The 25,092-nt window shown below is 48.4% G+C and overlaps 2 protein-coding genes across 3 annotated transcripts in view; one reads left to right on the forward strand and one right to left on the reverse strand.

Annotated features, from left to right (window-relative positions):
- Positions 1–195: 195 nt before the first annotated feature.
- Positions 196–4,119, reverse strand: LRRC59 (leucine rich repeat containing 59). 2 transcript variants are annotated; one of them, XM_054171050.1, is made up of 7 exons: positions 3,938–4,119; positions 3,455–3,514; positions 2,783–2,941; positions 2,361–2,465; positions 1,711–1,783; positions 1,124–1,297; positions 196–641 (listed from the first exon to the last, which is right to left on the reverse strand). In XM_054171050.1, the coding sequence occupies exons 1-7, from the start codon at positions 4,040–4,042 to the stop codon at positions 397–399; spliced, it is 921 nt and encodes a 306-aa protein (XP_054027025.1). In that variant the 5' UTR covers positions 4,043–4,119; the 3' UTR covers positions 196–396. The 2 variants fall into 2 exon arrangements, with proteins under 2 accessions (XP_054027025.1, XP_054027026.1); XM_054171051.1 differs by having other exon boundaries at positions 2,783–2,937; positions 3,938–3,986.
- A 2,276-nt stretch (positions 4,120–6,395) lies between these two features.
- ACSF2 (acyl-CoA synthetase family member 2) overlaps positions 6,396–25,092 on the forward strand; it is a 36,434-nt gene continuing 17,737 nt past the window's right edge. The window contains exons 1-10 of the mRNA XM_054171076.1: positions 6,396–6,509; positions 12,313–12,508; positions 13,818–13,946; positions 14,826–14,879; positions 17,685–17,803; positions 18,002–18,164; positions 18,588–18,683; positions 21,706–21,854; positions 22,452–22,543; positions 23,598–23,674. Coding sequence (XP_054027051.1) covers positions 6,421–6,509; positions 12,313–12,508; positions 13,818–13,946; positions 14,826–14,879; positions 17,685–17,803; positions 18,002–18,164; positions 18,588–18,683; positions 21,706–21,854; positions 22,452–22,543; positions 23,598–23,674 — 1,164 coding nt within the window. The 5' untranslated portion in view covers positions 6,396–6,420. The remainder of the gene's footprint in view (positions 6,510–12,312; positions 12,509–13,817; positions 13,947–14,825; positions 14,880–17,684; positions 17,804–18,001; positions 18,165–18,587; positions 18,684–21,705; positions 21,855–22,451; positions 22,544–23,597; positions 23,675–25,092) is intronic.

The following is a 25,092-nucleotide window of genomic DNA, read 5'->3' on the forward strand; positions in this document are numbered from 1 at the left end:
TGCCACCAATTTCAGCACAAATAGAAACGAGAGCAAAGAATGGATATGTATTAAAAACCTTCCACCTCCAGCACACAGCTACAGCTACCTAGCTAGCCAAGGGCTGCTTTTCCCACTCCTACAACTTGGCAGCACTCTGTATCTCACAGCCTAGGTAACCGTTCCCTGGAGGTAAAGGGGTGCTAACAAGTTTAGGTGGGCAAATAATGGGAGTTACAGGCCAACTGTGGAACATGCACAGCAATGATCTGAATAGTAACTGCTCTGTGGGGAGTGGACCAGCAAACCAACGCTGACTGATTAAAAGCAGTTTCATCAGAACACAATTCCATAGGAATTCTGGCTGCATAGATGGTGGAGGGAGATGCTGACAAAGCAGGTGCCCGTCCAGGACAATCACTGCTGTGAGTTCTGTTGGAGCATATTTTGCAGGGTTTTGTGGTTTTGCAGGGCAGCTACCACGTCCTCGAAGAGAGTGCTGATGCTGATGCACAGGGGCTGATGCCGCAGCTCTGTCAGCTTGCAGGCAGCCACAGCGAGGAGCACACACAGCAGCACGTAGAGCAGGACCCGCAGCACCGACCGTGACCAGGAGTGCTTGTGCCGGGGCGGCTGAGGTGGCCGGGAACTGGAGGCAGGCTCTGTAACCAGAACATTGACAAGACAGAGAATGTGAGCGGCTAATCAAGTACCTTTAACAGCCTACATTCAAAACCAGGCTGTTCAGGTAAGATACTTTAGCCTGTACTACAGCTGTCTTTCATCATGAATTTTCATGACTCTACTCTGATTAATAATGAGTTTCAGATTTAGTTTCAGTGGCAGCAGTGGAGAGCATGTAAAGCACTTCTGGTGGAATAAGGTCTAGTTTTGCACATACAGTTCAGTACTCAAAATAGTGAAATTCTCCCTAAGAACAACTGAAAAACGTTCTTGTAGCTCAGCATTTCATCAGGAACCCAGATGAAGGGGGAAGGGCAGGGCAGTAGAGCTTGAAAGTCCTACAGGTTCCCCTGTACCCCCACGATCTTCCAGCACCTAGGCTGCGTAAAACCAACCCTGGCAGCATCCAAATACAAAGAAGATGAAATCTGATGCAATCCCACCCAAACCTGATACTAACTTCGTGGCTGCACAGTTTCTTTTTTAGTTTTCTTTTCCATCTCCTGTTTAGCAGCTCTCTGGGCGTCATACTCCCGTCTTCTGCGTTCCTTCTCTTCTGCCTTCTCGCGCTTCCTCAGCTCCCTCTCTTGAGCCTCTTTTGCTCGCTGTTCTGCTTCACGCTTCTTCTCCATTTCTAGAGATTAATAGGAAGGGTTATCATTTTATGTAAAGGATTATTACCTGCTTATCTATTCCCAGCTGGAATGAGGAAACCAATCAAGCCTTTCTCTAGCTTTTTTTTTTTAGCATCACATACTTTGCACTTTGACCCTTCAAAATTAGGCTTTCCTTAAAATAAATCCTGTGCCACTCTTTCATAATTTTTATAACTAACCAACCTTGCATTCCATCTAGAGCTCTAGCTATTCTTCAGACAAGAAATCACATAGTTATCCCCTGCTGTCTTTCTCCCCGCAGCCCTTCTAACACACTATCCCCTAAGTTCTCAAGACTTTGACAGTTAAAAGTATCTATCAGATGGCATTTGGGTGCTTAAGAGGGACCAAGATCAGATCTCACCGGTCAGTGAGGGATCTTTGTGCTCACCTCGCTCTGCTTGGAGCTTCTGTTGCCGCTGTCGGTCCTGCTCGGACTGGATTGCCTTCATGTGCTGCAGTACCTTCAAGGTCCAAGAAAACAACTCTAGGGCACTGCAGAAGACTCACTGCACAGTCAGTTCAAAAGAGAATGGCTGACACATAGCTGGGGACAGTTAGCTGGGGCTGACCACCCACCCTGACCTACGCTTACAGGTGCAGCTCTGAAGAGGGAGTTCACACGTGAATCTCTGCAGTTAAGAAACACACTTTTCCATTAAAAAGCAAACCTGGCAAACTGGAGAGGATCACAGAACACCACTATTGATGTAAGCTTACAGTTTGCCAGAACTCCTCTGGAGATTTTTGTACTGTAAGGCTAGACACGGATTATTTTGTCAGATTATGTCTCCCATTTCCTTGGCAACCAGCATTTAGTACTCTCTTAACTCCACTAACAGAAAAGAAATCCTACTCAGCCCAGTGTTTGCTCTCTACAGGCACAGAAGCAGTGAAGTCAGTGCAGTGAACTCCAGTGAACCAGCAAAAGAAATTTCAAACTGCTGCTGCAGCGCCCACCCAGCTTGCTAAGCAAAAAGTGGAAGACCCACCACCATCAAAGCCAGGTAAGGAAAACTAGTATACAAGCAGATTCCTTACCTTAACAGCAGCCTGTTTACACTGCTTCTCATCCAGACAGTCTCCTACTACTTTAGCCAGAACAGGATCTAGTGGATTGTCCTTCAGATCCAGCCACTTCAGGTTCTGCAGAAAGGAATGATAAAGGGGAGGCTGTAACAGCACAGCAGACCTGCAGTTTAATAGATCCTTAGTAGAAGCAAAGAACTATTTTGTTTTCACATGAACAAGAACAGGTACATGAGAAAAACAGAGAGCTTGAGCAGAGGCTTTTTCAGTAGATGTGAGATGATTTCCACTGAGCTGCGGTGCAGAGCCAGCTGAATTTTAGAATGGGTAGTCAGCAGGATGGATGCTTTACCAGAGCAATCAACTGGAGAAGGATCACAAGACCCTGGGCTGCATCCCAAAGCTTTACATAACTGCCCAGCAAACAGTTTTACCTTGAGCTGTGCAAAGCTGACTGGCAAGGTGACTAAACGGTTGTTCAGAAGGTCCAGGTGCTGCAGATTGACCAGGCGGCCAAAGTCCAAGGGCAGCTGTTGAAGCCGGTTTTTACTCAAATCCAGTTTCACCAGATGCATCAAACTGCAGAAGTCTGACTAAAATCCAAACCCAAACAAAACCCAGAAAAAACTTGTCAGTACCTTTACAGAAGAACCTCAGCAGCATGTGGACATAGCCTCCACCTTACACAAGCCACAAATTCTTAAGTTACTACAGAACTGTGAAAAGAATAACTCATTCTCCCCCTTTGCCTCAAAAGATGGAGGTGGAAAACAGTGGGATAGGTAAGACAGAGCGACAAGGCGATGTGTGGCCGTACTACAGAAGCACACCCCGGTGTCCTCTGCTGATGGAACGGGTACACGTTCACTTAGGGATGCAGGAATACTCTGCAATCTTCACGCTGTGCAACCCTTTTCTCCTTCCTGCCTGAGCCAAAACCACCACCAGTGCCGACCCAATCACACGGACAGCAGAGCCATTCAGCCACCCCAGGGTAAGGAAAGGGCCAGCTCCAACCCCACGGTGAACTTTCACTGAAGTACCAATTATATTTGCTAAACATCTTCCAGCAGACTCATCCCCAAAAAGGTTCTCTAGCACCTTACCGGCAAGGAAATGAGATTGTTACAGGACAAATCCAATATAGTAGCTTTTGGAAGCGTGGCCTGAAAGAGAACCAAAGCACTAAATCAGCCCTAGGCACGCCCAGACCCTTCAAACACCTCCTGGTTTTGTTTCAACCTCTGCCGTTTCTCCCGCATCACTCTATTCATCTCCCCGCGGCTGCCTCTGAGGGCACCTCGCACCGCGATCCATTTGTGTGTCTAAAGGCAGTACCTAGAGACGTGAAATCGCTGTGAGCGGCGGGAGGTGCTCGTCCGACACGACACGCAGCACTGCTCTCTGCACTCTCAGGCACCCAGCGGCCGGGGCCCAGGCGCGGCCGGCACATCTCGCGGCCCCGCGCGCGCCTGGGCCCCGCGCGCCTCGCTCCCCCGCGCTGCCCCCTCCCAAGGACCGCGTTGGCAGGGCCGGCCCTCGGCACCGCGCCCCGTTCCCGCCGAGCGGCCCGCGGGCCGGAGGCTCACCAGCTCCCGAACCGGAACCTCGTTCAGGTCGCAGAGGCTCAGGTCCAGCTCGTTACCGTCCAGCTTATCCTTCAGGCTCAGCCCCTTCCCGGCGCCCCGCGACATGGCTGCCGTGGGTGCTCCGGACACCAAGACGAAGAGCGCGCAGCGCGGCCCGGCTCGCGGCGGCCCCGCCACCCACTTCCGCCTCCACGTCGAGCGGGGACTGCCAGTCTCTGGGTCGAGCGCGCCCCCTGCCGGTCCGGAGCGGCTGCAGACCAATCGCCGCCGGGCCCTTTGGCAGCCTGTCCAGAATTCAGCGTCTGGGGCCCTGTGCGTGAACCGGTCCCGCGAAGGGAAGGAGATCTCCAGCCCGGACCCCCATGGGTGAGATTTACATCCAGTCACACACCGGTGTGAACACACCACCCCATGATGCAAAAAATACTTTAAAAACTGGTAATCCTAGCACGAACACAGAAACCAAGTAATCTGCACCTCGTTTTACACCCACCGGATGCTGCAGCTTCAGTTTCTTCACAGGCTCCATTGTCAGAGCGCTGATTTCCCTTTCTCTGGGCCCTCACACCTTTGGTTAATTGCCAGTGGCTTGTTTCCAATACCCAGACATCTGCATTACCTCAGGGCAGGGGTAACCAAGACCCTAGGAGCCTTAGAGCAAAGGCACCCCAAAACAGCAAACAGGGTTTTGCCGCACAGAAAGTAAACCAAACTCTGACCGAGCAGGTCATAGTTCCTCAAACGGTGAGCTGAACTTACAAAGCCTTAATTTGAGAAAAGAGGTCTCAAGAACCACTCCCACCCCTCAGCTTTCCACAACAAAGTTTAGAGTGCAAGGAGGGGCCAGGGGATGAACTGCTCCAGGAACGAGTGGGGAAGGATTGCATTTCTGGATCTCCCAGACAGCAAGGGAGGCAGCAAATCATCCAGAGTCTCATGTCTTCCCAAGGTACTGAGAGACTTGCATGAGGGCACAGCCTGCTGCTCGCTTCCCCAGCCTGGAGGCACCATGTAAAGTCCTGTTCCCAAGGAATAACCTGGAGGAGCTTTGGGGGGATCTGAGCACGACCCTCTGCATCTCTGGAGAATGCCTTTGTACAGCGCTGTGAAGGCTGAAATCGGCACTTTGGGTTTCTGTAAGTCCAAGAACCTTTGAGAAATAAGGGTGTAGATCATTTACAGAACCTACCTGCTTATTTGTGATTAATTTGAAAGGAGGTTTTAAAATCTTCATTAGAAGGAAATATTTCACTCAGTGTTGTATGAAGTGCTATTATTTTAGCCCTTGCTTTGACAAGCTTGAACAAATATACCCATATGTCAAGGTCAGATTAACTTCTGCATAAGTTTTGGTTTAATACGTAACCAGGGTTCACCCTGTAGGCTGCTAATCAGAAGGTGGGAAGACTAAACTGCAAGTCAGCTTTAATTTTATTTATTAAAGGTGAAGGGGGTTTTAGATCCCTGATGATGGGGTGGTTTCCTTTGTTGTTTTTTTCTCTCTGTGGTTATACAACATGAAGCACACTTTCATGTTTCTAGAGAAAAGACAAAGAAAATTACTCTGTGTTGAAATGGCAAAAGGATAACTTCTGGACAAAAATGTCATACACACTTTCTTTCTCTGCAGAGCTGCATTTCAGTACATGAAGGGGACCTACAGGATAGCTGGGGAGGAAGGGCCTGTGGTGATAGGACGAGGGGCAATGGTTTGAAACTGGAGCAGGGCACATTTAGGTTGGGTATAAGGAGGAAGTTCTTTACATTGAGAGTGGTAAAATGCTGGAAGAGGCTGCCCAGGGATGTGGTTGAGGCTCCATCCCTGGAGACTTTCAGGATCAGACTCAGTGTAGCCCCGGGTACCCTGATCTATTTGAAGGTGTCTCTGCTGACTGCAGGGTGACAAGAAGACTTTCGAGGGTCCCTTCCAACTCGATGCAGTCTGTGAATCTGTGAAATCAATTATTGACTCACAGGGTTCAGTCACCAAGCAATACCAATGGAGAACAGTGTTGGTTGTCTTGTACCAAAGTCCGTGTCATTTGGGGTGCAGCACTTATTTGGAGAGTGTGGAAAGACTGGGGCTGGGGTGCAGCAGCAGCTGGTGTTAGGCAGAAAGAGGCAGATGGGAGAATCTGAGGGGAAAAAGAGATAATGGGGGAGAATATGGAATGGAGGCGCAGTGCAGGGGCTTAGCAAGGAGCTGGAAGGAGACAGGGCCGGCCGTGTGCTGGGGGGGATGTGGAGTCCCCGCTCTGCCTGGCCCGAGCCGCATCCCCGCACCCCTCCAGCCCGCTTAGCTGCCGCTGGCCCCGCGCCGGGGTGGGGCCGACGGCTTCGCTGCTCCCTGGGGCCGAGGGCGGCCGCATCATTCGAGGCGGCCCGGGGCCGGGGGGCGGGGGCCGGGGCCGCTGCGTACCGCCCCCGCGTACCGAGAGGCAGTACCGGCCGAGCCAAGAGCGCGGCTGGTGACTGCTGCAGGCATGGCCATGGCGCGGCTGGCGGCTCTGTCCTGCCGCGGGCTGCTCCTCCTGCGCCGGGCGAGCGGGCGGTGGGGGGCCCCGCAAGGAAGGTGCGGACCGGGAGCGGGCCGGGGAGAGGGGGCTGTAGGGGAAGGAGTGGTTGGTGGCAGGTGATGTGGCTATGGGAATGCGGAGCTGTGGGGACTGGGATGGGAGACAAGGGGCTGGGGGTGAAAGGGGGTGGAGAGCTACAGGAATAGAAGACGGGGGGGGGCGTGGTCATTGAAGTGACTATAGGGGACAGAGGGCTGTAGGGAGAAGGGATGGGGAGCTGTAAGGAACAAGGGCATGTGGGTGAGAAGGAATCAGGGGCTATATGGGATGGAGGGCTGCAGGGGTAAAGCATGAGGGGATTGTAGGGCACAGAGTCTTGTGGGGACAGGGATGGGGGCTCTAGGTGTTCGAAGGCTGTAAGTGTTGGAGGCCATATGTGATGGGAGACAAGGGGCTGTAGCTTCAGAGTGATGTGGGTGTCCAGCCGGGTGGGTGGCTGCATGCAGCAAGGGCAGGTTCAGCTGCAGGTTTTGCCCTCAGTGTGTGTCGCTGTTCCTTGGCTCTCCTAAAACCCTTCCAGAGTGGCAAACGACAGGCTGTGTGTCCTGCCTCTGCCCTCTCGGTCTGGGAAGGGACCGGGTGAGGGGATGAGCCCTGTGCTGTGTGTGGAGGGATTTCAACGTGTGCCCAGAGTTGAATTTTGTGTGTGTGTGTGCAGCAGCTCCATCCTAACTGCAGTAATGTGAAATATACCAATGAGTATCTCTGTCTTCCTTCAGCACCCTGACTTGAGTGTTGCATCGGGCTGTGTCCCCATCCTCCAGTGCTGCCGCAGTCACTGGGGTGCTATCAGGTCCAGGGTACCATGAAACTCTGGGATTCAGGGAGGTCAGGCGAGGTCTTTGCCTTGCTTTTACGTCAGTGCTGCCTCTTGGAGGAAGTTCACGGGAAAGAACAGCAGCAGGAAAGCAACTAGCTTTGAGAAAGGCTTTGAAGGATTAGCTGATATTCAGAGCTTAATGCTTACTGTGAAGTATGATTTCAGGGAGCGGTTTCCCAAGAGCCTTGGGGAACAGCCCGTGATTTTCCATCTGGGGGGTCGGAGTGTTTTGTTTTCAGCTGGATTGAGACTCAGAGTGAGAAGATGAAGCCTTTGTGTGCAGCTGAGGCCAATATTGCTGTCTCAGTCTGCTCTTAGGAAATGGGATCACAAGGGAAGCATGGCAGAGTTCACTGCAGTTTGGACTACAGCCCAGAGGTCAAACTGAGGGGCAGGAACACAAAACACTTAGAGAAAAATACAGTGTATTCAGAGAAGTAATCTCTTTCTAGCAACAGTATTTAAAACTCTATTAAAGTTGTTAAGGACTATTTAGCTTTTTGGCAGAAGAGTGCAGAGGGAAGAGAGTCACAGTGGAAAATGTAACCGAAGAGTCTGTCGCAACAGGGGCCTGAATGTTGTTGCACTTGTTCCTTCCTCAAACTAACAAAACAAAAAAAAGTAATCTGAACCTGGGTAACTCCTTAGTCAGTGGGGTTGCTTTAAAGAGTAAAGAAGAAGTAAGCCCAGCTGCTTGACTGAGAGCCCCAACGGCAGCCGGCAGGGCCTCTTCTGGCTGCCAGTTCAAACTCTGAGCAGCTGTGGCAGTGGCGATCCAGGAGCACTCCTCCTCCTCTTGGGTTAGAGAGAGCTTTTTCAGCTTTTATACAACTTACATTTATAAAGGCCTCTCTTCTGCAGAGCTTTCTTTCATCTAGTTCATCTACATGCCTTATCTAGAAGTTTTCAGACAATAAAAAATGGTTTAGCCCTACAGCCTTGATGTGAGTTGTCCAAGAGCTTTGCTAGGAGGGGTGTTGAACCGGAGTGACTGGGAGTGGCATAACTCTCCATCTGCTGGAAAGCAGTGGGGGAAAGCAGGTCAAGCCATTTGCTCAGTTCTCACCACAAAGATTCTTCCTGCCCCCACAGAAGGTAAAATCTGGGATTGTGCTTCTCTCAAGGCTGAGCTCCACTCCATAGAGGAAGTAATTCCATGTTTGTTTTTATTTCTTATGGGCTGGGAAACTTTGTGTGGTAAACAGTACCAAGCCCTATTAACCCACAGCTTTTAATTCCTGGAGTGAAGCCAGGGACTGCGTATAGTGCCAGGCTGAGCAGAGAAATGCTCTTCCTTATCTTGCCTTTCTGGATTAACAAAAGCATCTTGGGTGTCTTGCAGCCAGGCTGAGCATGCACTTCTGTGTCTGAAAAGGACAGTTTCTTACATCTGGTGCTATAAATAGTGGTTAGCCCCATCACTACCGCCTCCAATGCCCTTTCCAGGAACTGGCAACTTTCCTTCCAGACCTGCTAAGCAGCAGCAGAAGGTTGCATTATGAAATGCTTAGCAATTGTAACTGCTTTGGTGCTAGAGTAATGAAGAAGGGGAAGGCAAAGGGAGAAAAAACAAAGGAAAAGAAAAAAAGGGGGAAAAGGTCAAATAAAGGGGGGGGGGGGAGAAAGGAAAATAATAAGAAAACAAAAATAAAAAAGGAAAGGAAAAGGGGGGTGAGGGGGAAGAAAAAGCCATAACTGTAATTCACACTTAGCTCAGTCTACAGAACTTCTCCCTTCCTGGATCTAACCCAACAGCTTGCATTTTTAGTGAACTCTAAAGTTAAGTTGCCCTGGTGATAAATGCATTTCTGGGGAAAGGTGGGGAGGAATTCTTTGTCTCCCCATTTTTAGTATGGATCAGCAGTTTTCTGCAGAATTTGTATAGCTTCTGAAGCAGACATGAAGATGGGTATTAAAAAGGGGCTGCAAAAGAAAACAGGAATGAGAGATGGGAGAACTTAATTCCAGCGTCCAGGGTGGTCATTAGCACTGGGGCTGTAATCAGAAAGATGGCAACATATTGGTTGCTTGGAGCCTAGTAAGTTAATTATGCTGCAAATGTGCCTTGACATGCCTACATATGACTGTCTTGAGGGGAAAGAGGCAGGGCTGATAAGTCAGCTAGCTATGTTTTTGACCTTGCATCAGGTGTCCAGGACTTTGCTCCTTCAATCCTTACCATGAGAAAGTGGAGAACATGGGGTGGAGGTTATAATGCCACACCAAAGAAAGGCAGAGACTAGAAAACCCCACCTGTCTGTCTGCTTCAGCATAGCAGGGAATGAGACAGTGAAGAAGATGATCCCTACTGCTCTGAAGGAAGTGAGAGAATGAGTCATGCAAGTAAGGAAAGAGAGTTAGAACTGAGTAAAGAATCACCAGGATAAAATGGATCCAAGCTAGAGGAGGGTAGATTTAGATTAGACATTAAAAAGAAGTTCTTCACCATCAGGGTGGTGAGACACTGGAACAGGTTGCTCAGGGAGGTGGTGGAAGCCCCATCCCTGGATATTTTTAAGGCCAGGCTGGATGTGGCTGTGGGCAACCTGATACAGTGTAAGGTGTCCCTGCCCATGGCAGGGGGGTTGGAACTAGCTGATCCTTGAGGTCCCTTCCAATTCTGATAATTCTATGATTCTGTGAAGTCTGTGGAATGTTCATCCCATAATGAATGGGGGGGGGGGGGGGAAGGGGGGATTCAGTTCAGGTTCATCTGTTTTTCCTCTATAGGGCAGGGAACCCCTCTGTTATCCACTGAATCTGCAAGCAGGGCATCGTCTCTGAGCTGTGCACCCAATGAGTGTTGCCTAACTTTGGTCATCTTCTATGGTGGGAATGGAGTTGCTGAGAGCTTGGAGGGAGGCAGAAAAGAAATAAGGAGGGACAAAGAAAGCAGGGGGCTGCCTGAGGAGGAGGGCAGCATGGTGGGGAGGTGCTGCTGGGCAGAAAGAGGCACAGACAGGATGAAGAGAGAAAACAAGTCAAAAACTGCAGCACTCAGATGATTGGGAACTGTGGTTTGAGGGAAGGTCTCTGCTTTACCACTAATGATCAGACCTGTTCAATATATTTATTGATTATCTGGATGAGGAGATTGAGTCAGTCATCAGTAAATTTGCAGATGACACCAAGTCGGGAGCTGGAATTGATCTGTTAGAAGGTAGAAGGGCTCTGCAGAGGGACATTGACAGACTGCACAGATGGGCAGAGTCCAACATGATGGCATTCAACAATTCAAAGTGCTAGGTTCTGCACTTTGGCCACAACAACCCCATGCAGTGCTACAGGCTGGAGTCAGAGTGGCTGGAGAGCAGCCAGGCAGAAAGGGACCTGGAGGTACGGGTTGACAGCTGGCTGAACATGAGCTAGCAGTGTGCCCAGGTGGCCAAGAAGGCCAATGGCATCGTGGCCTGCATCAGAAATAGTGTGGCCAGCAGGAGCAGGGAAGTCATTGTGGCCCTGTCCTCAGCACTGGTTAGGCCACACCTTGAGTCCTGTGTCCAGTTCTGGGCCCCTCAGTTTAAGAAGGACATTGAGACACTTGAAGGTGTCCAGAGAAGGGCAACGAGGCTGGGGAGAGGTCTCGAGCACAAGCCCTATGAGGAGAGGCTGAGGGAGCTGGGGGTGTTTAGCCTGGAAGAGGAGGCTCAGGGGAGACCTTATTGCGCTCTACAACTACCTGAAGGGAGGTTGTAGACAGGCAGAGGTTAGTCTCTTCTCCCAGGCAACCAGCACCAGAACTAGAGCACACAGTCTCAAGCTATGCCAGGGGAAGTTTAGCTCGAGGTGAGGAGAAAGTTCTTCACAGAAAGAGGTGTTAGCCATTGGAATGTGCTGCCCAGGGAGGTGGTGGAGTCACTGTCCCTGGAAGTGTTCAAGAGGCACTTGAAGCCATGGTTTAATTAGTCACAAGGTGTTGGGTGACAGGTTGGACTTGATGATCTCTGAGGTCTTTTCCAACCTTATTGATTCTATGATTCAGTGCAAGCCTTAATGATGTTAAAATTACTTTCCCTGATGCCTTGCCTAAATCTCATTGTTGCTTCTCCTGACAACGTTCCCTCTCCAGCTTGGCATCCAGCACAATGTCTCTGTGTTCCTCTGAAGGCTCCTGTTGTGCTGTTCTTGCCAAAGTGCTGCTCAGCTGAAACATCCCTCTGCAGCAGAGCAGCACTGTCCTGTTTGCAGTGCGTGCGGCCTTCTCTACCGCTTGTTTTACTGATGCTGTCCTCAGTGCCACAAGCTCTTTGAAGTCTCGCTAGCGGAGGTAGTGACGCACGTGCAGCCTCTTTAGTGCTGTATACACAGACCATTCCTCTACAAATGGCTCAACTTCCACATCTTCTGAACAGTTTTTATTGTGCAGGACTGGACTCTGCAAACTGTTTCAAAGACAGATCCAAATGTCAGATCTCTGACTTTAACTTTGTCTACTTTTTCCAGCAGAGAGGAGCCAAGGGAATTTCCCTACACAGTGTTTCAATTATTGTCCTTCCAAGTTATTTGCACTTCTTAATGTTGCAGAAAGACCAAACCCAGATGCCCTCTCTCAGTAAACCACAGAGTCCATAATCTGTCCAGAAATCCCAAGATGTCTGGGTTTTCACCCCAGATGAATGACTGTAGGGCTGGATTGTGCCTGGTTTGGAGGGCTGGTTCAGGCTCCTTCCCCATCTGTGAGCAAGGTCTTGGTTTCCAATGGACAGAGGGAGGCTCTGCCTGTGCTGCCTGCTGATGTGGGCAGGTCCAGGGCGGTGCACTGGCATCAGTGCAGGCTGTACACACACATGTCCAGTGCATATGCTCTTTGGGGTTTTTCTGATCATGACCTGCTGAAATGGCTGCCTGTGGTTCTCACCAGTGTGGGCATGTGCCTTGAGCTACCCCTAGTGCTGTAGTCAGGCTGATAATCATGATGGATGGGGAGAATTGTATTGATGTGTTAGATTAAAAACCTGACTCTTCTCTTTTTCTTTCAGTACCCTGCACACAGAGATGCCCTCTGCCTCCCCTAGAGCAACCAACAGCTATATCCAGGGAGCCTCAGATGTTCCTCTCCTCACCAAAACTGTGGGCCAGTGCCTGGATGAGACCGCTGAGCGGTTTCCTGACCGCAACGCCTTAGTTTTCTGCCGAGATCAGGTTTGGAAGACATTTGCTCAGTTCAAGGAGGAGGTGAGTGCCTGGTTTGCCCCTAGCAGAGCCCAGGTGAGTGGAGAAGAGCAGCAGCAGGCACGATGGAGAAATGTAAAACAGTTTAATCACTCAGCTCAGGAATGAGGTGCCTCTCGTATGGATCTTTATTCCGAGCAGAGGGCAGCAGCACCTCCCCAGCACAGACCAATGGGCATGTGCTACCTTTGTCCTCTTTGGAGTCTTGACATCAAAGGGAGGAGGCAGAATATGAAAAATATTTGCTGTATATCTCAGAAAGAACTTCCATGCTGAAGAATTATCACCCCTATCTGATGTGTTATAGGTGGAGTCACGGTGGTTTTCTTCACTGGAATAGGCTCCGGCTCTCCTGTTAGTCACACTGTTCTGACTATCAGAGGTCCTGAGCATGTGGAGGTTTCTAGTCCAAGAACAAAGGCAAGTCAAGGACTTGGTCTCTGTAGCATACAGAGAAGCAGATGCCTGTGTCTTTGCATGCATATGACATAAAAATAGGCAGTTCTATGTACTGGAAATGGATGAAGCAATATTTCAAGGCTCAGTACTTGGAAAGTTTCTGTTAAATGTATGCTGTGATTTACTCGTGGTTTAGTTACCTTCACTCAGATCAGTAAGATTAGCTGTGTTCACCCTAGTTTTAAAAAGCAGTCTGCAATTCAGAACTCAGTCAGAGAGTAGGTATTATAGGTTTCAAAAATTAATTTGAGAACATTACAAAATGATGAAAACTTTCCTGAATACCTCAGGATATACACATCTGCACATCTGAGATGTGCTTCTTGGCTTGCAAAATAAAGTAGTCATGTTTGTAGTAGTGGCTGAGTTTAAGTTAATGAAAATAGGAACCCCAGGCTGGTCAAAGATTGCTTGATTCAGTTTTCCTCACCTGAGTCCTTTTTGAAGTATGCCAAAGCAGAGGCAGATCCAACGGTGCAGATAGACTCAGCATACAGGTAAGGCTTATTTCTAAGCTGAGTTGATGAGGAGCTACACACTGTCTTTGGGCAAGGATTAATTTGCAACTATTTGTACATAATTGTCTATTTTGGTTTCCTTCCTGCTTTTTTGGTATTGTTCTGTACTTGTTAGTTGTGTGTTTTCAGTCACCCTGCCAAGCAGGGGCTTGTCTGTGCTCTGTAGCTCAGATGACACTGTTGCAGCATTAGGAAACAGACTGTGCAGCAGAGGGACATTCTGTCTGATTTCAGTTGCAAAGATGATGCTTTTTCCCCAGAAAGTAGTGCCTGGAGATTAATACCTGCCCTGCATCCTGTGCATGATCCTCAGGCTTGCATCTTGCATTCTACAGGTGGACCAGGCGGCAGCTGGGCTTCTGGCTCTTGGCCTGAAGAAGGGAGACCGGCTGGGGATCTGGGGTCCCAATATATATGGGTGGGTTCTCATGCAGTTTGCAACTGCCCAGGCGGGAATCATCCTGGTAAGCACTCTGAAGCATGCAAGCTTTTAGCAGCCTGTTGGGAGGGAAATGTAAACAAAGAACCACTAGGAGATACTGCAGACTGAAGTTCTCTTGTCTCTTTCCAATCTCTTACCTGGCATATTGCCTGTAACAGTTTGGTATTTAGAGAAGATCTGTGCAGCTCTTTGCATATTTGTACTGCACTACGTAGGAAAGCAGACTGCAGCAGAAGGAACTGCAAGAAATAGGCTTCTGTGAACCACCTTGCAGCAGCTGATGATAGACAGAGATGTGCTTTTGCATGCAGCACCGTTTTTAAAGTAGCATGCTGCTGTTCTAAATGACTACCACTGAGTTCTGTACCTTCTAAATAGGGCCTGTATTGCTTCCTGGTGCAAACATTCACTTAAAAGTTTAGTCCAAGCTGTGTATTCCCAACAGGCAGTATTCATCTGAGAGCATGACTTGGCACACTCGCCAAAATGCATCCTGTTTAGGCAGTGCACTGTGGGAAGGACTGCGCCAAACCTCCCGGTCTGTTTCCTGTGTGTGGTTCATCCCACATTCATGTCTGCTAAGACAGGGTGGAAGAGTTTTGAGTCTCCAGTTTAGTGGATTGAATGACTGCCTGGGAGACAGGAGGGCTGCTTCTAAAACTGTTTTTATGTGCCTTCACATAAACCTCTTCTCTTCTTTTGGTTATTTTATTTTACGCAAGCACAGGATTCAGCTAACTTTTTGTGGTGAATGGGAAAGCTCTGAGGTGGTGAGAACTTGGTTCTGTGTTGGAGGATAGGCTTTGAATGTGCTTTGTCCCTGGGAGAACTTTCCTGTTGGAACATGTGCTAGGGGAGGAGGTTTTCAGTGCAAGAGTAACTCTTATTCCTCCCTCCTCAGGTATCTGTGAATCCAGCCTACCAGGCCCTTGAACTGGAGTTTGTCATCAGGAAGGTTTGTATGTCACTTGCTGGTGATACTAATTGATTCATTATGAGAACTCATACAAGCAGTGTCTGTTAAAGGGGATAGTGGGGACATAATGCAGATGAGCTTCTGCTGAAGACTTGGGTATATCAGGGTGAGCTGGCTGGAGGGCAGGGCTGGTGGTGTCTGTATAGAGGGAATGTCACCACTCGGTGACCAAGAAGATGAAGCTGCAATGAAGTAGTCCCATTCCTTGCTCTGCCCTGTGGCTACCACCTTGTGTGTTTGATGGAAACTTCTGCATCATTCTCATCCCTACATCTCCCTGCTAATAACCATGTAAATACTACCCCAAAACCAACCATACCTGCTGGCAATCTTATACTATGGAATGAGGAAAACAAGGGCAGATTAAATACCCAACCCAGGGACTACATGAGAAGCTGACAGACAGGACAGCAAAGACTATGTTATAACAGGGAGTGACTGCAATCTTTAGAGGCAACATCTATCTTAGAGAATTTCTAACGTTCCTGTGTTCATGCTCCAACCTGCCTGCTAGGGAGAGCACCACAGCTCAGTGCCATCCTGCAAAAATCACCATCTGGGATTTTAACCTTGAAAGTAGAAAGGCTCAGGAAGGACCAGCCTACTTGGTAGCTTGATTTCTTCTTCCCACATTTGTCCTAGGCCTTGCTGGCCTTCGGTTTAACCTGGTTTAAATCCTAGGTATTGCCACCGCTTGATAACTTTCTGCTGTCTGATCCTTGTGGTCTCATCTACCTTTGTATACCTGCTTGGGTCCAAGTTCTGGCTTTACCCTCAAAGAAGTGGATAATTTCTGGCAGCAAAGAGAGACATTTCTCTTCCATTAGTTACTGTAATTTGATTGCTGGGCTGCAATCTGAATTCCTGTTTCTTCCTCTGTTTCATCCTGTTACACTCGTCTCGCTGGTGTCGCTCCGTTTCACACGTCAGGGTTGATCACAGTACTGCAGTGAAGCAGGTCTCTTCCAGTGTGGGTGTCCTACTGCTTCTCTCATCTGGTGCAAATGTAAATAGCAGTGCTTTCCTTTTTTTCCCCAGTGAGACCTGACTTTTATTTTCTCTACATTTCTGTGTCAGATTCTGCTCAGATATATTTTCCCTCTAGTGTAACTCTGGAGTGCCAATGGGTTGAGAGCAGAAATGTGCCTCAGCTCCATGTCTGACCCTCCCAGGTTTGCTAGTGTTCTTAGCTTTCCCATTTACCTTTAGCATTGGATTCTGTGGTGTTTCTTTCCCCCCTAACTGCTTGTTTGTGTTTGTTTTTTGTACAATAACCCCCCTGAAGACTTTAGGGCTTTGCCTGTTGGATCCTATCAGCCTGTGCAGCCCCTTCCTTGCTCCATCAGGTTCCCTCCCTTTGGTCTATGGCTGAATAACCATTTCTCTGATTCCTGCTGTATTTCCAGAGCTTTATAAAGAGAAACTAATTACAGGTTTCCTACGACAGGAAAGTCTGCTGCCATTGATACTGAGATCAAGCGGGAGATGCTTAACTGGAAACCCTTATCCCATATCGCATCTGACCCGCAAGCTCCTCTCCTCACATAGCATCTGGTGCAAAGCTAGTTCAACCAGATTAGTGGCCTGAAGCAACTAGTAGTAAAAATTTACAAAGCCCCAAACATCCCAGAACAGACTTAGTTCCCCAGGTTCTGGGCAGACTGTTCCAGAAAACAGGGTGAATGTTTGTCCTCCCTTTGACAAACCCCAGAGGGTACTTGCAATTCGTTTATTCACCTCGGTCTCCTTATTGCATGGAACTTGGGAAAAGAACATTGAACATTATTGAGTAAAGAACATTGAAAAGAACATTATTGAGTAACTAATTTAGGAAAATAACTTATTTGACAGGAGCATGTGTTTTTGAAGTTTAAAGCAGTTTGCAAATCTGGGTCAAATTCAGCAGATCTCCTCTGCTGAAAAAGAAAGAGAAAATCTTGGAGTAACTAAAGTACTTTATTGCAGGATTATGTAAATGTAAAGGTTGAATGAAAAACATTGTCATTTTCAAAACTGCTAATACTTTAACAAGGTGGGAAAATCCTAGAAGAAAAGACACCTTAAAAAACAACCACCCACAACCAAACCTTGACCTGAGAGGCAAGCAGTACTCAAAAATCCTCTTTTCAGGTCAAGTAAAATGAATTTTATTTTATTGTATTCATATTTTGGGACTGGGTTTTTTGTTCGCCTTGGGACTCCTAGTCTGAAGAATCAGTTGTTTGCCTGGTGCTCACAATAAGGAATGTTGTTCTGGGAGAGGAGGGAACTGCTGGCTGCAGCTCCCCACAAAAACCAACCAGCCTGTCCCAAACCGAACACTGGGGAGGAGCAGAGCGTTGGCTGCACACCTGAATCAGGGCTCAGGATGTTGGGGTGCGGTGACAGCACCTTGCCCTGCACTTGAGGGGGTTCTTTCTATGAGTGCCTGGCTGTAAGAGCTCAGTTTGCATTTGCTTTTGGTGAACCCACCCGCAGGCAGCATGTCCCCAGGAGCATGACTGCTGCACCCTCACCATGCAGAGACTTCTGTCATGTTCTTCAGTGAATCTTTAAGATCTTACTAGGAAGGTGTTGAAAATTTTCCATATTTAATCTGGAGAGACCTTTTGTATTATGTTCTTAAAGGAACAAGCCATGGAGAAAACCCAGTGTTACTGGTTAACGCTTGCTGTGTGGGGTCACAGGGCTGTACTTGCTCCTGTGTCAGTGGTGGCTGCTCTTTATCATGTCCTGAACATCAACCCAGTGTGGCTTCTCATGAGTTTCTGTCTCACTTCACAGGTTGGCTGTAAGGCACTGGTGTTTCCCACTCAATTTAAAACACAGAAATACTATGATATTCTAAAGCAGTCATGTCCCGAGATAGAAAAATCCAGTCCAGGGGAAATAAAGAGCAAAAGGTGAGTTAGGAATGTCTGACCTCACAGCTGTGTCCTCTCAACTGCAGAACACTGGCTCTACCAGAAGGAACTGCACATGGTCTCAATCTTAAGAGAACTTCTTGGGATCTCTTGGAAGTTTGTCCTGACCACTGTATGCTTAAGCAGGCAGTTTTCTCCTTGCTCCATTATTATTGGTGGTATTTTCCTTCCTACCAGGCTACCTGACTTATCCATTGTCATCACACTGGACTCCAAGCTGCCTGGAACTTTCCACATGGATGAAGTGATACAGGCAGGGGACAGCAGTCATATGAAGCAGTTAAGAGCTGTGCAGCAGACCCTCTCCTGCAATGAACCCATCAACATCCAGTTCACTTCAGTAAGTGCTTTTGCCTGCTCCATGTCTTGTGGTTAGGTTTGCTTCTGAGAAAACAAGGAAAGATGTGTGTGATGCTGAGCATCCTGTTTCTTTTGCCTTCTGTCCTCTGAAACCAAGCCCTGATCCCATCTTCTGCTGTAGGACGGAGGAAATGTTCCAGCATTTCTTTTTCCTTCTTCCAGTCTGGACACTCAGCCATGTCTCAAGAGCATGATGGCTATCATATGAATTCTGTCCAACTGAAGTTGGACCATTTTTTCATGTGGTTTGGGTTATGATGCTGTTAAAGAAGAAAGTAAACTCTCCCAGATCTGAATGGAGAACGAAGTGCAAGATCACCCCAAAGTCTGCCCAGGAAATCACCCCTGAGAGCACACGTAGCTCATCCTCGTGGCATCACGGCATGTGCCCTATGTCTTTCAGGGAACAACAGGGAGCCCCAAAGGAGCCACTCTCTCACACAGGAACGTTGTGAACAATGCCAATCTCATCGGTCTGAGGCTAGGCTTTGCAGACCAGGTGGGTCTTGGTGGGACCAGAGTTTGGGGTGGCCTCCAGCGTCACGGAGTAACCACATGTGTGGAGCTGGTGCTTGCTCAAGCAGAAGGGCAGGTTCTGCTACAAATGACATTGCAGGATTCTCACACCTAGCGTTTTTTAGTTCCATCAATGTTTTGTTTTAGTTGCAGGTGAAGATTTTTGGGGGTGGGGAGGGAATTAATTTTGTAAGGGAAAATTTAAGAAACAAATCACTTTTCATTTTGGTGAATCTCAGAACTGACCAGGTTGGAAGAGACCTCCAAGATCATCAAGTCCAACCCATCACCCAATCCTAACTAATCAACTAGACCATGGCACTAAGTGCCTCATCCATGCTTTTCTTAAACACCTTCAGGGATGGTGACTCCACCACCCTGGGCAGCCCATTCCAATGACAAATCACTCATCCTGTGAAGAACTTCTTTCTAAGATCAAGCCTAAACACTCATTTCACATAACACTCTGGATGTTAGCTTTGAGTTCTGTGGAATGAAGACTTTGTTTCATGTCCTGTATAAAGTCTAGTCAGAATCTGACCTTTCTATTTGTAGTTCCTTTTAACATTTTTTCACAGAACCATAGAGTTCTCTTCACAACCTCGACAGTTCTGAGCTCACCACATCCAACCACTTGGCTAGATCTCCCAATCCCACCACTACGCTAAACCACCTCCCTCAGCACCTCCCCTCCAGCCATAGTGACTCCACCACAGAACCACACAGTCACAGAAAGATTCAGGTTGGAAAAGACTCTCAGAATCACCAAATCTCTCATCCCTACTCAACCTTATCCCCAAGCACCACATCCAAAAGGCCTTTAAACGCATCCAGGGTTGGTGACTCCACCATCTCCCTGGGCAGCACATTCCAATGCCTGACCACTCTTGCTGTGAATAAATTCTTCCTAATGTTCAATCTAAACCTACCCAGTGACAGCTTGAGGCCCTCTTGTTCTGTCACTAATTACCTGAGAGAAGAGATCAGCACCAACCTCTCCACAACCTCCTTCCAGGTAGCTGTAGAGAGCAATGAGGCTTCCCCTCAGCCTCCTCTTCAAACTAAACAGCCCCAGCTCCCTCAGTCGCTCCTCACAAGATTTACTCTCCAGGCCCCTCACAGCTTCCTTGCCCTCCTCTGCACTGGCTCTAGCACCTTGGCATCCCTTTTGTGTTGAAGTGCCCAAAAATGAACACCACACTCGAGGTGTGGTCTCGCTAGAGCTGAGTACAAGGGGACAATCATCTCCCTGCTCCTGTTGGACACAGCGTTTCTAATCCCAGCCAGGATGCCATTGGCTTTTCTGGCCACCTGGGCACATTTCTGGCTCATATTCAGTTGACTGTTGATTACAACCCCCAGGTCCCTTTCTGCTAGACACTGTCCCAAGCCTATAGCGTTGCTTTGGGTTGTTGTGACCCGTCTCCCTGAGCAGCCTGTTCCAATGCTTGATAACCCTTTCTGTAATTAAATTTTTCCTAATACCCAGCTTGGCACAACTTGAGCCCCTTTCCTCTAGTCCTGTCACTTGTTGCGTGTGAGGAGACCAACCCCCACCTGGCTGCAACCTCCTTTCAGGCAGTTGTAGAGAGCAACGAGGTCATAGAATCACAGAATTGTTAGGCTTGGAAGGGACCTCGAGGATCATCCAGTTCCAACCCCCCTGCCGTGGGCAGGGACCCTTCACACTAGATCAGGTTGCTCATAGTCACATCCAGCCTGGCCTTAAAAACCTCCAGGGATGGGGCTTCTACCACCTCCCTGGGCAACCTGTTCTGTCTTCCCTCAGCCTCCTTTTTTGAAGACTAAACAGCCCCACCTCCCTTAGCCACTCCTCATAAGCCTTGTGTTCAAGGCCCTTCACGAGCTTAGTTGCTCTTATTTGGACACGTTCCAGCTGCTCAAGGTCATTCTTGTAGTGAGGGGCCCAAAACTGAACCTACTATTTGAGGTGTGTCCTCACCAGTAATGGTTAGAAGGGGACAATCCCATCCATAGACCTGCTGGCCACACTATTCCTGATACAATCCAGGATGCCATTGGCCTTCTTGCCTGCCCAGGCACGCTGCTGGCTCACATTCTTCCAGCCATCAATCAACACCCCAGGTCCTTCTCTGCCAAGCAGCTCTCCAGCCACTCTTCCCCAAGCCTGTAACATTGCATGAGGTGGTTGTGGCCCAAGTGCAGCACTCCACACTTGACCTTGTGAATCTCATACTGTTGGACTCAGCCCATTGATCCAGCCTGGCCAGATCCCTCTGTAGAGCCTCCCTCCCCTTCAGCAGACTGACATACCCGCCCAACTTGGTGTCGTCTGCAAACTTACTGAGGGTGCCTTGATCCCCTCATCTAAATAATTGATAAAGATGTTAAGTAGGACTGGCCCTAGGGCTGAACTCTGGGGAACACCACTTGTACCTGACCACTAACTGGATTTAACTCCATTTACCACAACTCTTTGGGCCTGACCATTTAGCCAGTTTTTCACCCCAGAAAGTGTGTACCTGTCTAAGCCATGAGCTCCTTTGAGGTTCTGAAGTAATTATTTCTAACACAACACCTTTAATAAAAAACAATAAAACCCAAGATAAGTTGTTTCAGTTTTCAGAGCCTTTGGTGTTTTTAAACCCCAAATATAATGATTAGCATTGCCAAGTCCTGCATATATCATGCCTCTCACAGCAGTGCCACTCCTCTCTTCTGGCATATCATAAAATAATGTGTAAGCTGTATCAGGCCAAGAAGTCCAGCAAAGGAAAGACATTGCAGAACTACAGAATGGAATTTTGACATTGCAAACTTCCCAAACTGATCTTTATTGGAGGCAGGAAGCATCAGTGTCGTGTTTCTACATAATGGGCACACAATCAGTGTCTGATTTCCAGCAAGTTTTCAGGAATCAGGGACAGCTTCTCTGTTCAGATCTTTGCCCTTCAGCAGCAAGATGGGCCAGTCACAGACTAGAAGATCTCGTCTCCTCACTGTTGTCTTTGGCTTAATCCCAGGACTTTCGTACTCTTGTCCCTGCACCCCTCTATCATTGCCTGGGATCCGTGGGAGGCTCCATGGTGATGGCTCTGCATGGATCCTCCTGCATCTTCTCGTCACCGAGTTTTGAGGGGAAGGCTGCTCTGGAGGCAGTGGCTCAAGAGAAGTAAGGGTTTGTTTGTGTCTTGCTACAGAGGAGTTCATTGCCTCTGAATGGTACTTCCCTTGCTTTGTCTGCCAGCCCATTGCTCACACTCTTCCTTCCTGCCATAGGACAGGCAGGTTTGCTGGTGCACATTGGCCCTTCAGCAGCCTGAATCCTGTCTTTTCAGCTGCATTTTGCAGTTTGTCACACTCCTCTTTTCCCAAAAATAACAGATCCTTCAGGTCACTGTAGGGCATTGGCTGGAAGGCACAGAGGTGTCTTGGTTTGCTGTGGCCAGTGTGTTTGTACACCTAACCCCCTGCCCTCTCTCCAGGCCAGCTCAGCTGCTGAGATAGTGGCATTTACAGCTTGTTCTTCGGGTGTGGCTTGTAAACGGACAGAGCTGTCCTTGTGTCTGCAGAGCACACACACACCTGGGGATTTTTCCTACTTATGCATTGTCTGTGTGCGTGGCTGAAGAGCACATCTGCTCTGCCTGCCTCTGTGCTGCTGCTCTGTGGCCCCATGCGTGAAGGGATGGGCCCAGCTGGGGGGCTGACCTGGGCTGACCCTGGTGCCCAGCTGTACAGTTCTGCCTTTTCTCTCCCCTTCTTGAAGATGCTCCCATATCTTTGGCACACCAACCATGTTTATAGACATGCTTGCCCAGCCGGACTTCGATTCCTACAACCTGTCAACTCTCCGCGGAGGTAAGTGTGACAGCTCAGACTGAGACCTCCCTAGAAGCTGGGTATTGCTGGCTGCTGGGAGGTGGAATGAAGCTTTGTGAGGCAATTGCTCTCCTGAAGGGAAGAATTTAGTTGCACCAACTTTGTGTTTTACTCTTGATTTGATGCTATGTTTCCTTTTGTTGGGATCTCCTTCAAGAATTAGTCATTTGAAAGATTTCTTTCACATCTTAAAAGTAGATTGCTTGCTCAGGGAGCTGGGAAGCCTGGTTTGTTTTTTTCCTCAGCTCTCATCTCACCAGCCACCACCGTGTGGCAGCAGACGCTTTGTGTACTTTAGGCTGGTGCAACCCCTAAAGCAGAGCTACCCTGTGATTTCTATGACCTGAAGTTTCCTGCCTGTTTCTCAAATCACTCATCTGAGTGCTGGAGAGGGTGTGCTAACATGAACTGAAGCTCTGTTGTTGCAGATGGCCTTGGAAATAGCTGAGCTGCAACGGTGAGACCACAAGCCCCTTTGAGCAGCGAGAAAATGGTGCTGAGCTTAAAGAAACATTTAGCAGGTTGCCTAATCATCTCTGCTGTGTAAAAAAATGATCCTGTCTCATTTCATTCCCCAGCAAAGGCTTTATTACCCTACTCTTTTGCTCCATCACCCTAGGCTGAAACAGGTGAAAATGTGATCTGCCCTCTCACAAAAGGGCTGCTTTGTGCCAGGCAGGAGGAAAGGGGTTTGATTTTATAGTGGTGATGATCAATGGGAGCATTTGTCCTGCTGAAAATATGTTCTCCTTTCTGCTCTGAATCTTTTTTTTTTTTTTTTCTTCTCTCTTTTGGGAATTGCAGCTTGGACTAGGTTTGTGCTATAGAGTTTATTTTCCTAACGAGTGAACTCTGCCAGCCTTTAATTCATTCAGGCAAACTGGCCTTGCTCCATAAAAACAGGAAGTATTTTGACAGGAACCTCTGTATCCCAAGGGTCTTGCCAGCATCTGGAAGTACAGAACCTTCTGCAAGACCATTCCTGGGAATAAAAAGATGGTTTCCAAGATTATCATCTTTTCCTTTCTTCCAGGAGCCATTGGAGGTTCCCCTGTTCCCCCTGCGGTCATGGAGATGATTATGACTAAGATGCACATGCCCGAGACAGTGGTGAGTTGTGGTTGATGTGAGTACAGATGCAAGTGGTACTTGTTGCAGTGAGACTGAGTTTGGGCATCTCTCTGCCGCAGCAGTGCCCACTGCTGCTGGGGCAGCTGGAAGCAGGTGCAGGGCCAGTGGGCATAAGTGAAAAGTGTAGAGGAGCTGGGAGGAAAAAGGGGATTCTGCCTGGTTGCTAGTGGGGTGTCTGGGGAGAAAGTGTTGTAAGAAGAGAAGACCTTGCATTCAGTGTCATAAACTGAACTACTGCTGATGCATTTGGTAGCTTGTGTGTAAACCCTTCTGTTGTACACACTGCAGAGGTGAGAGGTGACTGGAGAGGTGGCGCTGGTTGGTGTCAGTGCAGTAGGGTGCATGTGTTCATCTTGTTGTGGAGCTGGCAGGTTTCTTACACCATCCTGGTCTGCATGCAGATATAAAACCCTGTTGCATGCTCTGTGTTTGAGTCTGACCATGGGAACGACACCATCCACACATGCAGCACTAGGCCTTGCCTTGCCAGAATGACAGCACGTCACAGCAGGTGTGCTGACACTCTGTAGGAGGTTCCTTGGCCTGTGCAAAAGCTTCAGCATGGCCTGTGTGTGGAAGGGGACAGACCACCAGCAAGGGAGTCAGTATTGCTCCAGGTAACACATTTTGTAGGCAGGTCCAGCCATATGCATGTGTGGGTGAATGGCTGAGTGGAAAAAAAAGGCCTTTTTTGTTTTGCTTGAAAGGAAATGGCTTTGGTGCCATGCACTGCAAACCCTGAGGAAACAGATGGTGGTGATGGACAAACACGTGGGGCTGGCAGTCACATTAGAGCTGTTACTGTTGGCAGCCCTGGACCGCACCAGCACCAAGGTTTTACAGAGGTGGCTGTGTGCTCTGCCACAGACCAGGAGGGCCCAGAGCATCTGCCCTGGAGCTTTCTCAGAGGTGGCCAGGGATTTTTCTGATATGTGACGCTCTTAATGCTAAAGCAGAAAACAGGGACAGCTCTGGAACTGTTGCCTGGACTCTCAGGTGACAGCTACCTGATTTTATAGTAGGCTTGAGTCTGGCCTCACAAAGTATTTTCAGACACTACTGCAAGTGCTTAGGACTCTTTAGGTACCACATGTTCCTGCTTTGTAGATGAAGAAAAAAAAACCACCCTCCTGAACAGCTGATCTGCCCATAGGAAAAAAGAGGATTAAGTCTATATTTGTGCCACTGGTCTCATGTTACTTCTGATCCCCCAGCCCTCAGATAGACGCAGGGAGGCTCGTTGAATTAATCTTTGCAGCAAGAGCTTTATACAGAAGATGTACATAAGAAAATACACAATTTGATCTCGATATAGGAGACAGAAGAGTTTTTATCCTCTTAAAGGTCATTTACAGTCAGTTACTGAGGAATAAATATACATGTATTTTTATAACTCT

The sequence above is a fragment of the Dryobates pubescens genome, chromosome 20 (genome assembly GCF_014839835.1).
Source record: "Dryobates pubescens isolate bDryPub1 chromosome 20, bDryPub1.pri, whole genome shotgun sequence".
Lineage (NCBI taxonomy): Eukaryota > Metazoa > Chordata > Aves > Piciformes > Picidae > Dryobates > Dryobates pubescens.